Source organism: Rhinoderma darwinii, chromosome 1 (assembly GCF_050947455.1).
Source record: "Rhinoderma darwinii isolate aRhiDar2 chromosome 1, aRhiDar2.hap1, whole genome shotgun sequence".
Lineage (NCBI taxonomy): Eukaryota > Metazoa > Chordata > Amphibia > Anura > Rhinodermatidae > Rhinoderma > Rhinoderma darwinii.
Genome location: NC_134687.1, coordinates 665,477,725 through 665,498,949, shown reverse-complemented (window position 1 = coordinate 665,498,949; position 21,225 = coordinate 665,477,725). Strand labels below are relative to the sequence as shown.

At 44.4% G+C, this 21,225-nt stretch overlaps 1 protein-coding gene across 1 annotated transcript in view; it reads left to right on the top strand.

The window, feature by feature from the left end:
• The window catches only part of LOC142664704 (uncharacterized), a 358,460-nt gene extending 339,319 nt beyond the window's left edge, over positions 1–19,141 (top strand). The window contains exon 2 of the mRNA XM_075843968.1: positions 15,234–19,141. Within this exon, the coding sequence (XP_075700083.1) occupies positions 15,234–16,297 (1,064 nt within the window). The 3' untranslated portion in view covers positions 16,298–19,141. The remainder of the gene's footprint in view (positions 1–15,233) is intronic.
• The last annotated feature ends 2,084 nt before the right edge of the window (positions 19,142–21,225 follow it).

Below are 21,225 nucleotides of genomic sequence, written 5' to 3'. Positions count from 1 at the left end.
TGTCAGTAGGTTTGGAGCCACTAAACCACCAGCATACCTATATACAGCCGGGGTCTAGTGTTCAATACCTGCCTACCTCATAAACAGACTTTAGGGAATAGTTAGTAAAGTAAATTACAACTTACCGAAAGGAGCTCGGGAGCGACATCAGGCGCATATGAAGCAGAGGACGGTTCACTGCGCATGCACAGTAAAGTGAGGTGTAGTGTCCTCGGCTTCATATGTGCATGCACCCGATGCTGCTGGACTTCTTCCGGTAAGTTGTCATTTACTTTACTAACCATTCCCTAAATGTCCTTTTTTTTGAGGTAGGCAAGTTTACAGCACTAAACTCCGGCTTCATGACGGCATACTGGTGGTTTACTGGCTTTAAACCTACTAACCGGTTCCTTTTAAAGGCTATGTTCACCTTTTTTTTTTTATTATTGTTAATTTTCTTTCTCAATGCAAAATGAAGCAACTTTCTAAATAGTCTTCATTACAATTTCCTACCATTTGGCTGCTGTGGACTTTGCAAAACCCCTGTAGACATTTAGTCTCCTGCAAATTCTAACTCAAATCCGTCAGTGCACTGTTCCTAATGGCTGACTCAACTGCTCTTCCCCCTCCCTTCTCTCAGTGTTAGAGGTAGCAGCGGAGGGTTGCACAGACAAGATCACACAAGCTGTTAGTATCAGGCTTTATTCAGACGAACGTAAAATACGCGCGTGCAACGCGCGGGATTTTCACGTGCGTGATTTTCACGTGCGTTGCCCGTAGCTATATTAGTCAATGGGGCCGTGCAGACATGGCAGCGTTTTTTGCGCAGCGTTGCTCCGTTGCCAAAAACTCACGACATGTCCGTTGATTCAGCGTTTTCAACGCATCACGCACCCATTGAAGTCAATGGGTGCGTGAAAACCACGCATGTCGCACGGAAGCACTTCCGTGCGATCTGCGTGTTTGCGCAACAGCTGTCAAAAGGATGAATGTAAACAGAAAAGCACCACGTGCTTTTCTGTTTCCGAACATCCAAACGGAGTGTCTTTGCGATTAGCGAACCCCGACAACCGAAGCTAACTTCACCGGGTTCGGCCAAACTCGTTTTGGCCGAACCCGGCAAAAAAATTTCCGGTCCGCGTCGTCGGGAGACATTCACTGTGCATGGTGCTGAAAGAGTTAAACTGTTTCAGCACCATGGACAGTGACTTGCGATCCCAAAATACATGAACCTGTAAAAAAAAACGAAGTTCTAACTTACCGATTACTCCTGTCTCCTTCCTGAAGTCCGACCTCCCGGGATGACACTTCAGTTCAAGTGACAGCTCCAGCCAATCACAGGCCAAGCACAGGCTGCAGCCAATCACAGGCTGCAGCGGTCACTTGGACTGCCGCGTCATCCAGGGAGGTGGGGCCCGATGTCAAGAGAATCACCAGTAATACGCCAAACAGAGCTACTACCAAGCAAAATCCAGGCTCCAAAAGACGCCTCAATACTGTGCTCTACACTGTGCAAAAACAGCAGTTTACTACCACATATATGGTATTGCTATAACATGGAGAATGGAAAAAATAGGAGACCTCCAGCTCACCAAATCCTGCGTCTCGACCAGATACCTCGCACGGATCCCCGCAACGGCCCACAGTGAATAGCAGAGGAAAAGGAGATGATCCAGCGGTGTCTCAGGGTAAAAGGGATACGTAGTTCCCACTTTTATTGATATGAAGAAAAAATACTTAAAAATGAAAAGGAGACGCAGTCTCAAGGTAGTTGATGATGCGAGCAGATGCCCGAGCCTACGCGTTTTTTCTCTACACACCTAATAAATGTCTTAAGGGGTGTCGTTTCCAAAATGGGGTCACTTTTGGGGGTTTCCACTGTTTTGGTCTCAAAAGTGTTTTGCAAATGAAACATGGCGCCCAAAAACAAATCCATCACAATCTGTGCTTCTTCTCTTCTGAGCAGTTTACGAGCACATATCGGGTATTTCCGTACTCTAGGGAATTTTCTTTACAAATGTTGCGGAGCCTTTTCTCCTTTATTTGTTAAGAAAATTAACAATTTCGAGATAAAACAAAAAATTTCCTTGATTGAGCGGTGTGACATCTTTTTTTTTTTTGCGGGGCGAGCTGTAGTTTTTATTAATACCATTCTGCGATACATGTGAATTTTTTTATCACTTTTTTTGGGGGAGCTAAGGTGACAAAAACACAACAATTCTGGCGTCTTTAATTATTTTTTTTGTACATAGTTCACCGTGCGGGTTAAATAACATAAAACGGGCAGACTCAAATGATCTTTGATTTCACCCATTGCAATAAGGTGTCGGCTATATTACACATCCAACACCCATTGAGTATGGAGCGTGCTCAGCCCGTTCATGTGTAATGTTTACTTCATTTATTTTTGTTTTTTAACTTTTATTTTATATGGCCTTTCCATCAGAAAAGACATTTGGGGAACTTTTATTATTTCATTTTATTTTTTTTACACTATACTTTTCCTCTGTAACTGGCGCTTTACAGTAGGGGACATCAGCCCTGTTATAGTGACTATTGTCCATGATAGGGCTGTGCTTGGTCTAGTTAGATACAGCAGCAGCCTCCTACTACCGGCTTCTCGGCGATCGTGTGACTAGTCACATGACCACCAGGATCAAGAGAGTCAGCAGCGCTCATTGAGCGTTGTGTACGTGAGTGCAGAGAAGACAAGTGGTAAAAATTACCTTTGTCTTCTTTCCAGAGTCCTTGGCAGTCTCTGATGACCGGGCACCCGACATTTAGCTGCTCAATGACTCAGGCAGCAAACTTAAACCTGCACTGTATATACACAGTGGGCAGTCCTCAACCGGTTAAACATCATTTTAGGAGACAATCGAAATGAAAAAACACATACATTTTGGTTATTTCCTTTGTACTTTGTCATTTATTTGGTTCTTCCATTACAAATCTTCTAATAATAACAGTTGAGAAGAAAGATCCTCATTATAGTTCTATATTTAATATGAGCCTGGGACAAGAATTGAGGAGCTATTAGAAAACACACAAGGTCCCCATGGCAACTCTGCACACAAGTCACAAGGGGACATGTTGTCTTATGAATATTTCCGTAGTTCAACCTTAGGCCTCAATATCAAGCGGTCAGATGTTCGCTGTAATCTACTATACACTAAATAGCTCTTTGGAACATGTCTTCTTTAAATGGACACTAACTTTTCAAACAACTTGTGGTACTCTAATAGTATTCCTGATAACTATCAACTTTGTCATTTACTTACTGTTATAGTTTAGCATTTATCCATGAAAATTTTATGTGAAGTAAGTGTCACATAGGATTTGTGGACCCACTGAGCCATACCGCGGTATGGCAGCTGGCCAACAGGGCGCAGGTCACAGTTTATAGTTCGTATAGGGTACCTGTGGCAGCTTGGACAGTAGCAAGGCAGGCTCGGCTGGGACTAGGCAGCAGGTAGACGTCAGGCGTGGAGTAGCAGGACAGGCGTAGAATACAGCACGACTACAGCACAGCACGGCACCTGACCAGGATAGCACGGGATACAGGAACAGGGAACATTGGGAACTGGAAAACACTAGGAGACGATTTGCTTAGACAAACTAGGATACGACAAACAACGCTCAGGGGGGGGGGGGGGGTGTGTCTGGATGCCGAGCAGAGCAGTCGCATTGCTGTGAGCTCCGTCCTCTGACCTCAGGGCTACTAAATCGAGCATCGCTGGTGCACTTTCCGGTGCCTTCCCTGCATTTGATCCGTCCTACCTCGTCTTACCTTGGAGAGTGATGATGACACGTAAGAAGGCTCAAATGAAGGGGCCGAAGCGCCTTACAGAGTTCTTCGCATCACGAGGCAGCAAACATGGCGCCGGATCATCGTCCTCGGAGGGTGCCTCCCCTGCTTCATCTCCTAGACGGGACGTGAATGGAGACTCCACGGCCAGAGGTGGTGAGTTTGCTCTAAGGAGCGGCACAATACAGCACACAATACAGAGTACTCACATGCCGATGCCACCGGCCCTGCTGCCTGTTGCGGCCCTGCTGCCTGCTTCTTCTGTGAGTGGCATTTCCTGCCCTGCCCCTGCAGTGATGCCGTCTGAAGGGGACGTGAGTTTGGATGTCTCTCCACGGACGGTTGTGTTCCCCCAGGCAGATGCCTCTCCCCAGACAGGTCGGATGGGCCAGACAGGCCCAGAAAATCAACAAAGTGAGCTGGGGAGGGGGATAAATTCCAAGGTGATCCCCAGGAGGGGAATTGCCTCGGCCTGGATAAAGACCCTGACCCTATAGAGGAGATACAGTCTACAGATCAAGTAGCATCTGAACATTTTATAAAGGCAATGGTGGTGGCCCTCCGGGGATCTTTTCAGAAGGATTTAGCACGTTTTACGACGAAAATGGCGGATACAGTGGATGATCTGGGTCATAGAGTGGACCATATTGAGACCAAGATGGGGGAACTTACATCGGCGCATAACGACATAGTAGATGCACACCATTCTTTGGAGGGCGAAGTGGCGAATTTAATATCTAAATTGGCTGATTTAGAGGACCGTAACAGAAGAAACAACGTAAAATTTAGAGGCATCCCTGAATCGGTTCAACAGGCGGCCTTAATTACTTATCTCCAGCAATTCATGAAAATTGTTTTGCCCTCTGCTCAGCAAATGGATCTTTTAATTGATAGAGCTCATAGGCTTCCTAAGCCGAAATCGTTACCCCCTGATATACCCAGAGACGTCATTGCGCGTATCCACTTTTTCCAGATAAAGGAGTCTCTCATGTCAGTATCTTGACGATCTGGAACACTACCAAACCAGTATGAGAAAATCCAGTTATATGCGGACCTATCTCAGCTGACTCTACAAGCAAGACGTTGTCTAATTCCTATAACTACGACCCTGAGGAAGAATAATATAGCTTACAAATGGGGCTTCCCGACTAAGCTCCTTATTCATAGAAATGGGGTGCTGCATGTTGTGACGACGATGGATGAAGGCGAGGATCTGTTGGCATGATGGCGAGTGTCTTTAATGAGGCCCTCTCCTATACAGGACAGAATCTCCCCGGTACGAATCTCGCAGGAATGGAAGGATGGGCCAACTCATCGTTGAACTGTTGTGTACCCTAACAACTGTATGAGGTCATAGGAGTCTTCAGACGGACTTTCTTACCCCGCTTCTTTTTTCTAGGAAACAGTCCGCCAAGGAATTTGGTGGAATAATATTAGTCTACATAATGTTGAGAATGTTTTTTATGCTTTTGTTTCCATCTTACCCTTCCCTTTTTCCCTATTTTCTATTGAAGGATATCAACGTATGTATGATTACTTTAATGGAGATGTGGAGATTACCAAGCAGGCTCACTTTTTGAGATGGGAGCAGGATTTGGGACAGGTGTTTACTATAGAACAGTGGACAGCGGCTATCAAGTGGACGATGAAAGCATCTCTGTGTACGAACCTCTTAGAGGTCTATCATAAAGTGTTAATGAGATGGTATTACACTCCATTCAAACTAGCAAAAATTTACCCCCATGTGACGGGTTTATGTTGGAGGGGATGTGGTCAGATAGGTTCAATTTTTCATATTTTTTTGGAGGTGCCCTAATATAACGCAATTATGGGAGGAGGTATTGCCTATTATTTCTTCGGTGCTGGGAATCCCCATCAACAAGGACTCCGCGCTAGCTTTATTGTCCATAGGATTAGAAGATCTTCCACGAGATTTTAGGTACTTGGTGGGACGTGTACTCCTCACTACCAAACTCCTAATAGCTAAAGCTTGGAAATCCTCCACATCTCCCTTATGTCAGGAAGCAATAGGCAGGGTATCCAATCATTGTATTTATGAGCGCCTCTTTTTTCTAAGGAACCATAGATATGGTGCTTTCTTCAATTTATGGGGCCCATGGATGAATAGATTTGCGGATTGCAGAGACCAATTACCTACTTTAATTTGAAAGCTTTTTTTTTTTTTTTTTTCCTTCCCCCCCCCTCCCCAAGTTAAAAAGACAAGCTTGACTACTATTTCTCTATGTGACTTGATGTACATCTCTTAGATTTTAATGTATTTGATACTTATGTAATGTTTATGCATAGTAATGTACTGATTGATGTTGGAAAAACCAATAAAAAACTTAAGTCCGACAAACAACGCTCAGGCAAGGATCAGAATGGCAAGGGCCTTCTTACAGTCCAGGAAATCATGTGAGTTGATGATGATGATGATTGTTTTCATGTGCGCGCGGGACACAGAGGAGCTGAATTGAGTGCTGGCGTCTCCTAGGAAGGAGATGGAGACCAGCGCTCACAGATCCATGGCTGTGGGCGTCGGGAGGTAAGTAAACCCGACGGCCCGTGGCCACGGACGCTACAGTTAGTGCCACTAGGAGAGAGACACACGGACGCTGCTGCTTATAGAAGTTTATGGGAAAGGAAGGGGAAGCAGAAGGAGGGAGCAGGAGCACAAAGACACAGATGCTGTTGTCAATAAAAGTTTTTGAAGAGGAGAGGGGCAGCAGAAGCAGAGAGAGTAGACATAGGCTGCTGGTAAGAGTTATATGTCACCTCTGTGCTGGATTTTCTGCTTCACTGCTCCTTACTGCTGTATGATGTGCTCCATGCTGCTGCAGCTTCTAAGGGTGACCTACAAAGAGATAGTAGACCAGGGTGGCTCTCTTCTCTGTGTGCAGTGTATAGAAGACATGATAGCAGTTAGGCTCCATCCACTACCTCAGTGAAAATTGAGATTTAAAGATAAAGCCTGCAGAGGGAAAACTGCTAAAAGAATGCCAGATACAAGTCATGTAATGGCCAGAAATAGTGTTATTGCTCCTGTACACACATATGACAGATTATTCTGAAAAGTCGTCTTTTTTAAGGGTCTTTTAAGACGTTTTCAAAATGGGTTTAAAGATGTGGTTTTTATATTAGATTAAAAAAAAACAGATCCATGATTATTAGGAAGCACCTATTTTAACCATTTGCTGACTGCCCATAGATTATAAATGCCCTAGTGGTCCACACCTATCTCTGCAAGGACGTTTTAAAACATCCAGCTGAGTTTTCTCCTCTCCGACTCTCCCACTCCATCCCAGTTAAATATATCACTTATTTTAAGCCCTATATGTTCTGAGAAAAACAGGACCAAATAAATATAGGTTGGCAGAGAAATAGAACAACAATTTGCTATTAAATTGTCACATGACTAAAACTTGAATGAGGCCACTTCATTTCATTAGGTTCACATTATCAGTACTTGACAGAACACTCTTTCCCCTTAGAACAGACTGAATTCTTAGTGGAATGATATTACTATGTACTGGAAACCTTTATTACAGATTCTGATTATTAACTTCACTCTGCCTATTCCACTTCATCCCACAGATGTTCTATAAAATTGAGATCCGGTGACTGTTCAGCCATTAGGATATGCAGTCCTCATTATCATGTCCATGAATTCATCCTGTGTAATGTCCATGGCTGCGGGCTGTCAGCTCCGTTCTCCCCGTGACAGCCGCAGCCACGAGTCGGCAAGCGCTGGCCCCAGCCTCCTCAGGAGAAGTCAGCGTTCGTGTCTACTCGCCACAGCCAGATCCCATAGGGTGCGCTCGCACTCTCGTGCCCACTCTTAAAGGGAATGTGTTGCTAGAAAAACATTTTTTTTTTTTTTAGTTAAACAGTTAGTGCATAGGTGATTAAACATTGTTCTAATTTTTTTAATTTTTTTCACGAGTCAGGAAATATTATTAATTAGATTCTAATTTATAATATTTCCCAGTGCTGGTCACTAGATGGAGCAATTCCCAAAATTGCAGCATTGCATGTGGTAAAGCAACCACATTGCTTTATGCTGCAAAATTTGGGAAAACACACTCGCTCTAGTGAGCTCTCAGAATCCCCCCCTCCTTTATCCTGGCTAGTGCCGGGAGAAACGAGGGGATTGAACGGTCAAACCTCCTACACTGTGTGTCGCCATTTTTTGAGCTACTACACAGTGTAGTAGGTTTACATACACTAGTAAACACACAGTAAAACACTTACATACACAGAAATCACTTACCTGCTCCAGTCGCCGCCGCTCCCTCCGGTCAGTCCGCTCCGTCTGCTACCGCCGCTCCAAGTGCACAAGTCCGGATGTAGTAATCTTACTGTCCGGCCGCGACTTCCGGTCTACAGTAAAATGGCGCCGGACGGCGCACAGTTCAACTTGGACTGTGTGGGAGCGGCGCATGCGCCGTTCCCACACAGACGGCGTACACCATAGTGGATGAAACGGGCCCCGTTCGCATTCACTATGGGACTGTAGCTGCCGTATTCCATGTCTTGATGTGTCGTTAATCGACACATACAGAAATGGAAAAAAAAATGGCAGCCCCCATAGGGAAGAAAAAGTTACAAAATAAAAAAAAGTAAAACACAAACACAAATAAATATAAAAGTTTTTAATAAAGCACTAAAATCAAACTGATGTAAAAAATTTTTTTTCGTGACACTGTTCCTTTAAAGGGGCAGCGCGCGAACCGGACCTCGTTCATGACCCTTGACCCGTGAGTACTCTGGACTATAAGAGGGGTCCAGCCCCCTAGTTCTTTGCCTGAGCTTTGTTGTGTATTACCAATCTGTCTTGCATATGGCCTCTTAGTGTTTCCTGCTCCCAGTGTTCCTGTTCCTGTATCCTATACTTGTATCCTGATCTAGTGCCGTGCTGTGCTGTATACCACGCCTTTCCTGCCTCTCCACGCCTGACGTTCACCTGCTGCCAAGTTCCTGCCAAGCCTGCCTTGCTGCTGTACGAGCTGCCACAGGTACCTATACGAATTATAGACTTTGACCTGCGTCCTGTTGGCCAGCTGCCTTACTGCCAAGACGGTACGGCCCAGTGGGTCCATGAACCCAACGTGACAGTAAGTTCAGGCCATGGACCCCGCTGTTCCATCCAAGACCATGGCGACGTCACAGGAGATGCGGGTGGATTTGCTGGACCTCTAGTCTCGACAAGACCAACTCCTCCTGGCTTTGAACATTCTCGTACGTCAGCAGGAGGCACGAGCTGCCATTCCTCCTACTACACCTCCTGGCAGTGTTGATCCTGAGACTACACCTCCTGGCTCTGTCGACCCACGTTTTTCTTTGCCTCTTCCGGACCGCTATGATGGAGACGCAGCTTCCTGTCGTGGATTTTTGAACCAGTGCCAGATCCATTTCAGCCTGTATACTAGGACATTTTCATCTGACGGCGCAAGGGTCGCTTTCATAATTTCTCTCTTCACTGGCAAGCCTCTTGCATGGGCGAACCCTATCTGGGAGAGACAAGGACCAGAGACCCGTGACTTCCAAGCCTTTGTCCGGACTTTTCGAATGGTGTTTGAGGAGCCTGGACGGGTCTCATCTGTAGCGGCTTCCTTGATTAAACTACGCCAAGGAGACACCTCCGTGAGTGAGTACGCCATCCACTTTCCCACCCTGGCGGGAGAATTGTTACTGAACAATGAGGCCCTGGTAGCTACATTCTGGCATGGACTGTCTCCTAAAATTAAGGACGAACAGGCCTCTCGAGACTTGCCATCTACCCTGGATGACCTCATCCTTCTGTCTGCCCGGATTGATATGCGGATCCGAGACCGCCTCCAAGAGGTTCGTCGGGTGGGAGATCCTCCTAGTCTAGTACCTACTTTGCAGCAACCCCTGCTGTCCTCAGATGTCGATCCACCTAAAGAGTCTGTGATGATAGACCGGGGTAAGCTATCCACCCAGGAGAGACAACGCAGACGCACTTTGGGACTTTGTCTATATTGCGGCCTCGGTGATCCATCTTCCAGAATTAAAGACGAACTTGCCACCCGGGATCTGCAGTCTACCCTGGATGACCTCATCCTTCTGTCTGCCCGGATTGATATACAGATCCGTGAACACCGCCAAGAGGTTCAACGGGAGGGAGCCCTTCCTAGTCTGGTCCCTACATTGCAGCAACCCCTTCTGTCCTCAGACGTCGGTAATAACGGATCAGTGTAAGTTATCTATCTAAGAGAGACAACGCAGACGCACATCTGGTCTTTATTGCGGCCTCGATGGCCATCTGGTGCGCCTGTGCCCCCCAAAAAAACAAAACCTAGGGTTGCTAGGAGTGACCGCCTTGGGTAAAGATGGACTTCCGTCTAAATTGTCCATACCTGTGATCATAGTGTCTGGCTAGAGAACACATCAGGTCTCTGCGTATCTGGACTCTGGATCTGCTGCTAATTTCATCCGTAGAGACCTGGTGGGCCTTCTTCAATTGCCTTCCACCCCTATGTGCAGCCCGTTGACAATTGCTTCTGTGGATGGTCTACCCCTGCCAGACCCAGTTATTGCTGTGACCAAACCACAGAGGCTTCAAGTAGGGGCTCTCCACTCCGAACTGTTGTCGTTCTATGTCCTACCCAGAGCCGTTGACCCTGTGTTGCTGGGCCTGCCTTGGCTCCGATTGCATACCCCAGTCCTGGACTGGAACTCTGGAGAGGTTCTCCAGTGGGGCACCGTGTGTCACAATCATTGCCTGGGACAAATTCGTTCGGCTCAGCCTCCTCTGCCTCAGTCACTGGCAGGATTGCCTAGTAATTTTGCTTCATTTGCGGACGTCTTCAGCAAGAAAGAGGCGGAGACACTGCCCCCACATCGGGTGTATGACTGTCCTATCAAGCTCGTTCCAGGTGCTTCCCTTCCCCGTGGTAGGGTATATCCTCTCTCACTGCCTGAGACTCTGTCCATGTCCGCCTATGTTAGAGAGAGCTTGGAGCGGGGCTTCATACGCACGTCTTCCTCCCCGGCAGGAGCCGGGTTCTTCTTCTTCAAAAGAAGGATGGTTCTCTTCGTCCCTGTATAGACTACCGGGTTCTCAACCAGATCACGGTGAAAAATAAGTATCCATTGCCATTGATCTCAGAATTATTTGACCGTATAAGTGGTGCCAAGATTTTTCCAAGTTAGACCTGCGGGGGGCTTACAACCTAATCTGGATTCGCCAGGGTGACGAATGGAAGACGGCATTTAACACCCGGGATGGACACTATGAATATCTAGTAATGCCCTTCGGCTTGTGTAATGCCCCCGCGGTCTTCCAGGAGTTTATTAATGACATTTTCCATGATCTCCTCTATGTTTGTGTAGTAGTCTATCTTGATGACATCTTGATTTTTTTCTCCAGATCCTATGACTCACCAGAAGCATGTCCGTCAAGTCTTGCTGCGGTTAAGGGAGAATCATCTGTACGCCAAATTGGAGAAGTGCGTGTTTGAGAGAGATGCACTGCCCTTCCTGGGCTACATCATCTCGACTAGAGGTCTCAAGATGGATCCTGAAAAGGTTAAGTCCATCCTGGAATGGCCACATCCTCAAGAATTGAGGGCCATTGTAAACTATCTGCCAGGCACAACTTCTGTGTATACGCCCATAGGTAATCAGTCTGCACCTGAGTCTATGTCTTTGAGACTGGCTTGTGATTATGTAATGATGGGGGTAGGGAAACGGACAAGTAGATTAGGGCTCACTTGTCCGTTTCCCTACCCCCATCATTACATAATCACAAGCCAGTCTTAAAGACATAGGTAATCAGTCTGCACCTGAGTCTATGAGTGTATACACAGAAGTTGTGCCTGGCAGATCCTTTACAGTACCCCCCTTTTTTAGTTTCAGGATGGAAGGCAGAGGAGAAGGACAGATCAATCTCCAACTTTTTCAGAAGGCTCTCCAAAACAATGAAACAAATTGTACCCCTCAGTAGATTAGGGCTCACTTGTCCGTTTCCCTACCCCCATCATTACATAATCACAAGCCAGTCTCAAAGACATAGACTCAGGTGCAGACTGATTACCTATGGGCGTATACACAGAAGTTGTGCCTGGCAGATCCTTTACAGCCATACAGCGCTTTTCTGGGATTCGCCAATTTTTAGACACTTCATCCCAAACTTCTCTTCACTGACATCTCCTATCTCTAAGCTCACCAAGAAGGGCATGAACGCCAAGGTGTGGACTCCTGAGGCAGAGTCCGCATTCAATAAGCTAAAGAGTGCCTTCACGTCAGCCTCTATCCTCCATCATCCAGACGTTTTCCTACAGTTCTCGTTGGAGGTAGACGCCTCCTCTGTCGGTGCTGGTGCACTCCTGTTCCAAAAAGGTTCCAAAGGCAAGTCTAGGGTATGTGGATATTTCTCTAAGCTTTTCTCTTCCGCAGAGCGTAACTATTCGATTGGGGATCTGGAGTTACTAGCCAGCAAATTGGCCCTGGAGGAGTGGAGACATCTACTAGAAGGCACAGCTCTTGATTTTTGCAGACCACAAGAACCTCACCTACCTTCAGACAGCCCAACGGCTGAATCCTTGTCAGGCCAGGGGGTCGCTGTCCTTTGCCAGGTCCCAGTTTGAGCTCCATTATCGCCCGGCTGACAAGAATGTGAGGGCCGATGCCTTGTCCAGGTCTTTTGAGACATAAGACACCATGGAGATGCCCCAGAACATTATCAACCCGTCCTGTATTGTCTCAATCAACCCACTGCAAGTTGGGGACATCCCTCCAGGGAGGACTTTTGTGCGCATGGCTGACCGAAGGAGAGTCCTCTGCTGGGGACACTCCTCTAGACTGGCAGGTCATGCGGGGATCCGTAAGACCCGGGATTTGATTGCCTCTAATTTCTGGTGGCAGACGGTGCCCAAAGATGTTATGGACTTTGTTTCCTCCTGCTCTGTGTGTGCAGCTAACAAGGTCGCTCACTCCAGACCCGCTGGTCTGCTCCAGCCATTGCCTGTGCCAGATGCTCCCTGGCAGCATATAGCTATGGACTTTGTTACTGACCTGCCTCTCTCTCGGATGCAGTACTGTCTGGGTGGTGATGGATCGATTTTCAAAAATGGCGCACTTCTTTCCTCTGACCGGCCTTCCGTCTGCTCCTCAACTGGCCAAGCTGTTTATCCAATACATCTTCCGCCTGCACGGCTTGCCGCAGCATATTGTGTCTGATCAAGGGGTTCAGTTCACCTCGAGGTTCTGGAGAGCCCTTGGCGGACTTCTATGTGTGAAGTCGGCCTACAATCCTCAGTTCAATGGACAGGTTGAGAGGATCAATAAAATGTTGGAGAACTACCTGCGTCACTTTGTCTCTAGGCATCATGATAATTGGGTGCAGTTGCCTCCGTGGGGTGAATTCTGCTACAACAATCATACCAGCGAGTCCACAAGGAACACTCCGTTCTTCATAGTCCTTGGCCAACACCCACGAATACCTCTCCCGGTTACTGATTCATTCAAGGTACCAGCTGTTGACGCGGCTTTAGGGACTTTCTACAGATTTGGCGGCAGACTCGATCCTCCATCCTGCTGGCAGTTGACCGTATGAAACGGAGGGCGGACACAAGGAGAAGAGAACCGCCTCAGTTTCTTCCTGGCACAAAGGTCTGGCTGTCCTCCAGGAACATTCGACTAAGGGTGCCGTCAAGCACGTTTGCTCCCAGGTTCCTCTGACCATTCGAGATCCTACAACAGATCAACCCTGTAGGCCTATAAGCTTCGGCTGCCTCCTACCCTCAAGATCCCCAACTCCTTCCAGGTATCCTCCTCAATCCAGTGGTCCTGAACCGCTACACCAAGACTCCTAGCCCTGTGTCTGTCGGCCCTTGAGACACCTTTGAGGTTCAAGAGATCCTAGACTCCAACAGAGTACCTTTTATTTGGTGGATTGGAGGGGATTTGGTCCTGAAGAGAGGTCTTGGGAGCCAGAGGAGAATCTCAATGCTCCTGCTCTTCTGAAAAAGTTTCTCGCTCTGATCCCAAGAAGAGGGGGCGTAAGAGGGCGGATACTGTAATGTCTGTGGCTGCGAGCTGTCAGCTCCGTCCTCCCCCAACAGCCGCATCCACGAGTCCGCAAGCGCTGGCCCCAGCCTCAGGAGAAGCCAGCGCTCGCGTCTACTCACCACAGTCGGATCCCGTAGTGTTGCGCGCACACTCGTGCCCGCTCTTAAAGGGGAAGCATGCGCACTGTACCTCGTTCATGGCCCTTGACCCGTGAAGGCTCTGGACTATGAGGGGTCCAGCCCCCTAGTTTTTTGCCTGAGCTTTGTTGTGTATTCCTAGTCTGTCTTGCATATGGCCTCCTAGTGTTTCCCGCTCCCAGTGTTCCTGTATCCTATACTTGTATCCTGATCTAGTGTCGTGCTTTGCTATATACCACACCTGTCCTGCTTCTCCACGCGTGACGTTCACCTGCTGCCAAGTTCCTGCCAAGCCTGCCTTTCTACTTACAAGCTGTATCCTATACTTGTATCCTGATCTAGTGTCGTGCTTTGCTGTATATCACACCTGTCCTGCTTCTCCACACGTGACGTTCACCTGCTGCCAAGTTCCTGCCAAGCCTGCCTTTCTACTGTTCGAGCTGCGACAGGTATCTATACGAACTATAGACTTTGACCTGCGTCCTGTTGGCCAGCTGCCTTACCGCCAAGACGGTACGGCCCAGTGGGTCCACGAACCCAACGTGACATCCTGTGATTTGTCTCATGACACATTATCTTGTTAAATGTAGACTGTGGCCAAGAATAGACTGTCAGTTAAGATTGTGTATGTCTCATTAGTATTTAAACAGCCAAATGTGTTGACAAAGAACAGGCTTCATTGCCAGACAAGGTTCTGCATTTCAACCCCAAAAAAAATTCACTCTGTCTATTCCACTACATCCCACAGATGTTCTATAAAATTGAGATCTGGTGACTGTTCAGCCATTAGGGTATGCAGATCTCATTATCATGTCCATGAATTAATCCTGTGATTTGTCTCATGACACATTATCTTGTTAAATGTAGACTGCGGCCAAGATTAGACTGTAACAATATTAAATTAAGATTGTGTATGCCTCATTAGTATTTAAACAGCCAAATGTGTTGGCAAAGAACTGGCTTCATTGCCAGACAAGTTTCTGCTTTTCAAAAAAAATAATTTTATTAAGTCAAGCTTTATGTAATAAATTAATAGTGAAGGATTGAGTGTAGACCAGAATCCTGGACTGTCATAGATTTATTTTAAAGTGTTATACAAAGCGTTATAAGGCTGGAATGGAGTCAAAAGTCATGGCTTAAACTTCTTCCTGCTTGATCCATTTCTGACTTTGGCTCAAAACACTGCATGTGTGTTTCCTGCCTAATACAAATGTTATAAATTTGTCAACTTTTCTATTGTGAAACAAAATCACAATATATTTTTTTAATCCTAACAGAAAATCCCAGTAAAATCTCTGAGGGAAACTTCACGGTATCGATCAATTATAATGTAGAAGATGAAGATATCATGCAGCACTCTTCAGGAGAAAACCTCATTACCCTTACTGTACATCCAGGACTTCATAGTAAAGACCTATCATATAATTTCACTAATCACAAGGAACCTTCTCCTGACCGATCACAGATTGTTACCACAAGTACAGCTCAGAAAGGGGGTAAAAGGTTTCAATGTGGTAAACCGTTCTCAAAAATCTCAGGTCTTTTAACAAACAGAAGAATTCACACAGGAGAGAAGCCGTATTCATGTTCAGAATGTGGGAAATGTTTTACAGATAAATCAAATCTTGTTATCCATGAGAGAAGTCACACAGGAGAAAAGCCGTATTCATGTCCAGAATGTGGGAAATGTTTTACACATAAATCACATCTTGTTATCCATGAGAGAAATCACACAGGGGAGAAGCCGTATTCATGCCCAGAGTGTGGGAAATGTTTTACAGATAAATCATATCTTGTTGCACATGAGAGAAATCACACAGGAGAGAAGCCGTATTCATGTTCAGAATGTGGGAAATGTTTTACAAAAAAATCAAATCTTGTTGCACATGAGAGAAGTCACACTGGAGAGAAGCCGTATTCATGTTCAGAATGTGGGAAATGTTTTACAGTTAAATCAAGTCTTGTTATACATAATAGAATTCACACAGGAGAGAAGCCGTATTCGTGTTCAGAATGTGAGAAATGTTTTACAGATAAATCAAGTCTTGTTAAACATGAGAGAATTCACACAGGAGAGAAGCCATATTCATGTTCAGAATGTGGGAAATGTTTTACAGATAAATCAAGTCTTGTTATACATGACAGAAGTCACACAGGGGAGAAGCCATATTCATGTTCAGAATGTGGGAAATGTTTTACAGATAAATCAAGTCTTGTTAAACATGAGAGAAGTCACACAGGAGAGAAATCTTATTCATGTTCAGAATGTGGTAAATGTTTTACTACTAAAGACATACTTAGGGCTCATCGGAGAAACCACACAGGGGAGAAGCCATTTTGATGTTCTATATGTGAAAGATTTTTTACAAAGATATTTACATTTTGGAGCTCCGCAGAGAATTCACCTGAAGTAGAAACCATTATCTCGTTTAGAATGTGGGAAATGCTATAAGAGCAAAAAAAAAAAAAAGATTTTAAACAAATTAGATTATTCACAGACTTTAACGCCTTAGTGACCAGCCTATTTTAGGCCTTAATGGCCAAGCTATTTATTACGTTTTTCCATCGTCTCATTCAAAGAGCTATAACTATTTTATTTTTGTCGACACAGCTGTATAAGGTCTTGTTTTTTGTGGGACAAGTTGTATTTCGTGACAGCACCATTTTGGGGTACATATAATTTATTGATTAACTTTTATAAAAAAAAATTGGGGAGGGGGATAGAAAAAAACAGCAATTTCTCCACACTTCTTTGCGTCCTAAATTTAAGCCGTTTACCGTGTGGTATAAATAACACAATAACTTTATTCAGAGGGTTGTTACGATTGCGAAAATACCAAATTGATAAAGATTTTGTATGTTTTACTACTTTTACACAGTAAAAACACTTTTTTAAAAACCGGATGCAGCGATACCAAATATGTGTAACTTTTTTTACTTTTTATTTTAATAATAAAGCGTTTTGTAAGGGGAAAAAGTGTTCTTTTACGGGTTTTTTTTTCATGTATTTTTTTTTAATTAACTCTATTAAACTTTTTTTTTTTTACTGGTCCCACCAGGGGAGTTAACTAAGTAATCCTCCGATCGCTTTTATAATACACTGCAATACTTTTGTATTGTTGGTATTCATGCCTGTCCCTGTAAAATGGACAGGCATCTGCTAGGCCATGCCTCTGGCATGACCTAGCAGGTATACTCTACATGCAGACACGGGGGCCTTTATTAGGATCTTCGGCTGCCGTTGAAGACACCGGCACTCATGCACAGGGTGCTGGTGAGGTGAGAGAAGGAACTCTCTCTTTCCAAAACCACTCAGATGCGGCGCTCGCTATTGAGTGACGCATCTGAGGGGTTAAACTGATATTGATCTCACCCGTTAGAGCAGGGATCATGAAAAGGCGTATTCATGGTCACTAATGGGTTTAAAAAGCCAATAAGAGTGTTTTATTTTTTTGGGTAGAATTAGTCTGGATCTGCCAAACACCCAAATGCTATTTACCTAAGATCAACTGTGACCGGAATCTATGATGGAAAATTATTGTGGATATAAGGAAGAAAAGAAGAGCCTGGCTTACTTACAAAGCAGAGAATCTGAATTGTCACTATGAACCTCACGTCTTATTACTGTATTCATAAATTCCCCTGCACTGACTTTCATTAAAACAGTATAAAAAGATGAAGGTGATGAAATTGAAGAAAAAAAAAACCTCAAAGTACCTTTCTAATTGAATAAAATTAAATATTTACAGATTTATTTTCATGAAGTGTATTTATCACTGAATTAGAATCAAGGTTGGTGCCCAAAATCACACCCAGATGTGGTGGGGAATGGCCGCACAATTTTTCATGTAATACCCCAATATTTACCTGCTAAATCGTGTGTCCATTTGTCATCTATGTGGTTGACGTTCCATCTGTTCTTACCCTCGGGGTAGATTCACTTGCGGCAGATTTGTAGCATAAATTTCTGAAACAAAATGGTTCCATACATCTGAGTGGGTTGTTTCTGCAGCATGCACATGGATTCTGAAATCACCATTCAGATGAGTGGAACAGCCGCAGACATTTCTGACACAAAACTGCTATTTGTGAACTGGAATCACACATGCAGTTTAGCTAAAAAAAGCTCATGAAAAACTTCACCTTTAAAGCCAGAAGTGGATCCAGCCGGAACGAGAAGTGTAAGTCCTTCATTTACATTTCATAATACTTTTTAATACACTCTTAGATTTGCCTAAAGAAAACTGCATGTGTGATTCCAGACTTTTACCATTTTCCCTTTGGAACATGGAAATACCAGTAGACCCGCCACGGAATGGCCAAAAAAAAAAAAGAAATGGAGGATTCTTGAATGGCCAAGTGAAAGCCTAGTTCTAATTACCATCAAGATGCTGGGGGAGAGGTAAAACTGGTTATGCATGCTCCACATGAAAGAGTAGGAAACGTCATCACCCATATAAGAGACTAGTAGACCGTAAAGCCCCATTCACATTTGCAAATTTTATACAGTATTTTGCATCAGTATTTATAAGACAAAACTAGGAGTAGATCCAAGACATGCAGATCTTTCCATTATACTTTTCTCTGTTTATTTTCCGCTCCCAGTTTTGGCTTACAAATACTGATGCAAAATACTGACCAAAATATGCAAGTGTAAATGAGGCCTTATAAAAGAAATGCCTGCTGGAGGTTGTTTTTGCCAAAGGAGCAGAACCAGGTATTTGAGCCGTACAAGGAAGTGGCATATCTGTGAGGTGTTTTGTTTTTGTTTTTTGGTTAAAAAATTATTGCAAATTCAATTTATACATTTTTCTTTTATCTTTTTATACTTTATGAATGAAGATTAAATATTAATACACATGTCAACAGATGTAAAGAAAAAAGTATTACTTGGGGTGTCTTTATGTGACTCTAGTCGGAGACTTCAAAATTTCAGGCTCCATACATGTGTAGTTTTGGAGGGTAGGAGAATGATTGTGAGTAAGACTCAAACGACATTAGGGTTTCACCTTATACATGAAAAACTTTATAGTTGTGTTACCATCCACAGATCAGGTTTTATTACATGAACTACCGTTCCTATCCTGACACAGCCGCGCAATGATCTCCCATCATCTTACAGTAAACCTTATGTGTAACGTTGTGTTAGAATATTATTTTTTAATAAAGTGCTTGTCTCTCACAATGTTTTTTGTTATTTCTGGTGTTTGTTGAATTGGGTTTTATCAATGTACCTAAAAGGGGTTATCTGTCTGTTTACAAGGCAATGATGTCACATCACATGGTAAGGATTGGCTGCCTTGGAGACAAGACATGGTGTCATGACACCTTATAAACATAGAGAAGCGGGAAGCTGCAATGTGGGAATGCTGCATAATAAAGGAGTATTCCCAACACAGGATATGCCATAAATGTTTGGTAGATGCAGGTCCTGTCTCGGGGACCCTGCACCTATGTAAAAAACGGTTCCCCTGACCTGCATGATGAGTAGGCGGATGCTGCTGCATCATGGCGGAGAATGAATCGAGAGGTGGCCGTAAATGGGCATACACTAGATCCATTTTCCTAAAAAAAAGTCTTGGTTTAAGGCCTCAGATCTACATTTTTCCGGCTTAGGATGTCCACAACCATGTTTTCTGATACTTTAGAGGGACTGAGGAGAGGGACAGATTTTACTTGGTGCAGATGACATAAAAAGTATTGTCAGACAGAATCTTGACATGGTGATGTCTTGATTGTACAGGGTGGGCGATTTATACGGATACACCTAAATAAAATGGGAATGGTTGCTGATATTAACTTCCTGTTTGTGGCACATTAGTATATGGGAGGGGGGAAACTTTTCAAGCTGGGTGTTGACCATGGCGGTCATTTTGAAGTTGGCCATTTTGTATCCAACTTTACTTTTTTCAATGGGAAGAGGGTCATGTGACACATCAAACTTATCGAGAATTTCACAAGAAAAACAATGGTGTGCTTGGTTTTAACGTTACTTTATTCTTTTATGAGTTATTTACAAGCTTCTCTTTGTTTACAGCCATTGACATGTCGCAGAGGTTAACACGTGAGGAGCGGATAGAAATTGTGTTGATGTCTGGTGAACGCAGTACCCGGGTCATTGCAGCAGATTTCAATGCAAGACACCCTACGAGACCACCCATCTCCCATGCTACAGTTTGCAAACTTCCAAGTTTCGTGAAACTGGTTCAGTGTTGGATTTGCCCAAATGTGGACGCATGAAAACTGTCACTAATGAAGAAACATCAGTTCAAACATCTAGCTTCATTCAGCAAGAGCCCACAGCGTAGCACTCGCTGCATGTCACTGGAGAGTGGCATCAGTCGAACATCCCTTCGGCGGATATTAGCTACTCACAAATGGCACCCTTACAAACTCCAGCTGCTGCAGCATCTCAACGAGGGTTACCCAGATCGGCGCACTGAATTTGCAGAATGGGCAAAACAAAAAATGGAACAGGACCCTAAGTTTACACAGAACATTTTGTTCAGTGATGAGGCAAACTTTTATGTGAATGGTGAAGTTAACAAACTACGGATACTGGAAGCCTGTGCTAGCATTTCTTCTGCGGTGTTGCTATCAGTGTGTGAAGAGTGGGAGAAGAGGGTTGCATTGACAATCCAACACAATGGGCAGCACTTTGAACACATTTTATAAGTGGTCAGAAACTTGTAAATAACTCATGAAAGAATAAAGTAACGGTAAAACCAAGCACACCATTATTTTTCTTGTGAAATTCTCGATAAGTTTGATGTGTCACATGACCCTCTTCCCATTGAAAAAACTAAAGTTGGATACAAAATGGCTGACTTCAAAATGGCCACCATTGTCAACACCCAGCTTGAAAAGTTTCCCCCCTCCCATATACTAATGTGCCACAAACAGGAAGTTAATATCACCAACCATTCCCATTTTATTTAGGTGTATCCATATAAATGGCCCACCCTGTAGAAAGGTCAATTTTGGGGTTTTCCAGACCGCTCTCAATTCCTGGTAATTTGAAGATCTTAACCAGATGTCCTCAGGCCAAGTTCCCTGTAGACATTTGTCCCGAAAATTAGACCCAAAGGTTGTTTCATATTTGCTCAGGAATGTAGAGATTATGTTAAGATTCTTCTGTCTAAATCCATGGACAAAAAAGAATAAGAAATTCCACACTGTAAATGTGAAGAGAATTGTCCAAAGATAATGTGAAGTCATAAAGGATTGGAGGAACTGCTGAAATATTCTCATCCAGTTCAATGGGAAAAA